The 2,563-nt window shown below is 41.3% G+C and overlaps 1 protein-coding gene across 1 annotated transcript in view; it reads left to right on the top strand.

Moving 5' to 3' along the window:
- Positions 1–2,563, top strand: part of LOC106878450 (jouberin) — a 50,160-nt gene that overhangs the window by 31,646 nt on the left and 15,951 nt on the right. Inside the window, exons 26-29 of the mRNA XM_052977720.1 lie at positions 144–243; positions 658–787; positions 1,383–1,459; positions 2,516–2,561. Of these exons, the coding sequence (XP_052833680.1) occupies positions 144–243; positions 658–787; positions 1,383–1,459; positions 2,516–2,561 (353 nt within the window). The remainder of the gene's footprint in view (positions 1–143; positions 244–657; positions 788–1,382; positions 1,460–2,515; positions 2,562–2,563) is intronic.

Genomic DNA, 2,563 nt, shown 5'->3' with positions numbered 1-2,563 from the left:
GACACTTGCCCAAGGTGCCACGCAGTAGGACTGAACCCAGAACCATTTGGTTGGGAATCAAGCTCCTTACGACACAGCCACTCCTGTGCCTATATATATATATATATATATATATATATATATATATTTCTTTTTTCATGCAGAAATATAGCAATGACTGATAGGTTTGAAGAAAAAGATGGCTACCGCTTGGAAGACAGAATCCGCTACGAAAGGATCTTGAAGAAATTGAACTCTGTCTCTGTAAGTTTGTAACTGTTACCAATCTGTTTAACACAAGTTTTCTGAAATTATTGTTCATTCATCATCATTATCATCATCATCATCATCATCGTTTAACGTCCGCTTTCCATGCTAGCATGGGTTGGACGATTTGACTGAGGACTGGTGAAACCGGATGGCAGCACCAGGCTCCATTCTGATCTGGCAGAGTTTCTACAGCTGGATGCCCTTCCTAACGCCAACCACTCCGAGAGTGTAGTGGGTGCTTTTACGTGCCACCGGCACGAAGGCCAGTCAGGCGGTACTGGCAACGGCCATGCTCAAAATAATGCATTAATAAGTTTAAAGCACCAGATAAACTGTTTTTACGAGGGGCATCTGTTAACTTTTGAGATGTCTGTGTATAATATTTGTTTGTTTTCTTTTTCTGTCTAGGCATTGACACCCTCACTCTTCTCTCCACACATCCCAAAAATGCTGAACACATCAAAATTGAAGGAATCTTCTCTGACTGTACATCCGTACCCTTCCTTGAACGACACTGACAGAGACCTAAACAAGCTCTGTAAGTTAGCACACTTTCATCCTCATCATCAGCATCACCACCCTCAAGCCCTTGTGCCGGTGGCACGTTAGAAAATCATTCGAGCGAGGTCGTTGTCAGTGCCACTTGACTGGCTCCCATGCAGGTGGCACGTAAAAAACACCTTTTTGAGCGTGGCCGTTGCCAGTACCGTGTAACTGGCCCTCGTGCCGGTGGCACGTAAAAGCACCCACTACACTCTCGGAGTGGTTGGCGTTAGGAAGGGCATCCAGCTGTAGAAACTCTGCCAGATCAGATTGGAGCCTGGTGTAGCCATCTGGTTCACCAGTCCTCAGTCAGATATATAACTCCAATCTCCGTGAACTACAAAAGATAATCTTGATGGGTTCAGCCCATATACTATGGAAAACACTCTCCATCTAAAATGGAATAAATGTGGTGATAATTTTAGCATGTAGAGCAAAACAAAAGTGCCCTTGCTACTCTTGGCCTCCGGAGGATGCTTGGTACTAAGGCAGCTGAAATAAAGTTATAATGAAAGGAAACCATAAATGATGATAATAATAATAATAATAATAATAATAATAATAACAATTTTTTCCTTCTATCACCATAGCAATGAGTGTGGAACCAAGTACTAGTTGTGTTCAAGATGCCAGCCTGCTCCTTAACAGTAAATTGGCCCTTCCTCAAGTAAGTAAAACATTTATACCAGTTCACACACTCCTACAGAACCCCTATATGCATACACAGACAGACACACACACACACACACACACACACACACACACATGCACATACCCACAGAAGCACACATGTGCAGCCACTCGTTCACACATGTGCACACACATAAACCTCACACATACACATGCATACACACACACACACACACACACATACATACACTTCCACTTTCACACATACATACAAGAAATAGACCCTCACACTATCCTCTGGCACATACACTATTCAGGCACATTCATCCCTACCCAGAGACACACATAAGTGAAAATCCAATAAGGGTATCACTGAATAAAATTACTTTTGGAAGCGTCACCAGATTGGGTAGATTGATAGTGTGGGTACAGTGTACTACAGGTATCTATAACATGGGTACATTGTAATGTGGGTATTCTATGAAGTGGGTATATTGCATTGTGGGTGCACTAAGGCAGGGGTACATTGTTACATGGTACACTATGGCATGGGTACATTGTTACATCAATACATTGTAATGTGGGTATTCTATGATAAGAGTATATTATGACATGCATACATTGTAACATGGGTACTTTAAACATGGGTACATTGTTATATGGTACATTATGACATGGATACATTGTAATATGGGTACGTTGTAATATGGGTACATTGTAATGCGAGTATGTTGTAATATGGGTACACTGTGACATGAGTACATTGTAATATTGGTAATTGTAACATGGGATATACTATAACATGGGTATGTGTGACACACTGTAACATGTATACATAGGGTACACTATAGCAGGGTACACTATATACATGTTGCGATGTATCCTATGATACATGTGCACTCTGTAACATGTTAATTAGGGCATGTTGTGACATAGGTACGTGGTGTATATAATAATAAAGCACACAGCAACGAAAGAGACAAGGGTATGTGTTGTGGCCTTCATCATTGTCTTTTCACAAACTCTTGTTTCTCTCTCTCCCTCTCTTTCGTTCTCTCATTTGTACTCAATCTTTCTTTCTTTTTGTTTGCAGGCAACTACTTCACTGGAAGGAAAAGAAGAAGAGGAGAGAAAGGACAGC

The sequence above is a fragment of the Octopus bimaculoides genome, chromosome 28 (genome assembly GCF_001194135.2).
Source record: "Octopus bimaculoides isolate UCB-OBI-ISO-001 chromosome 28, ASM119413v2, whole genome shotgun sequence".
Classification (NCBI taxonomy): domain Eukaryota; kingdom Metazoa; phylum Mollusca; class Cephalopoda; order Octopoda; family Octopodidae; genus Octopus; species Octopus bimaculoides.
The sequence above is the reverse complement of the archived record's forward strand: the minus strand, read 5'-3'. Positions and strand labels throughout refer to the sequence as shown.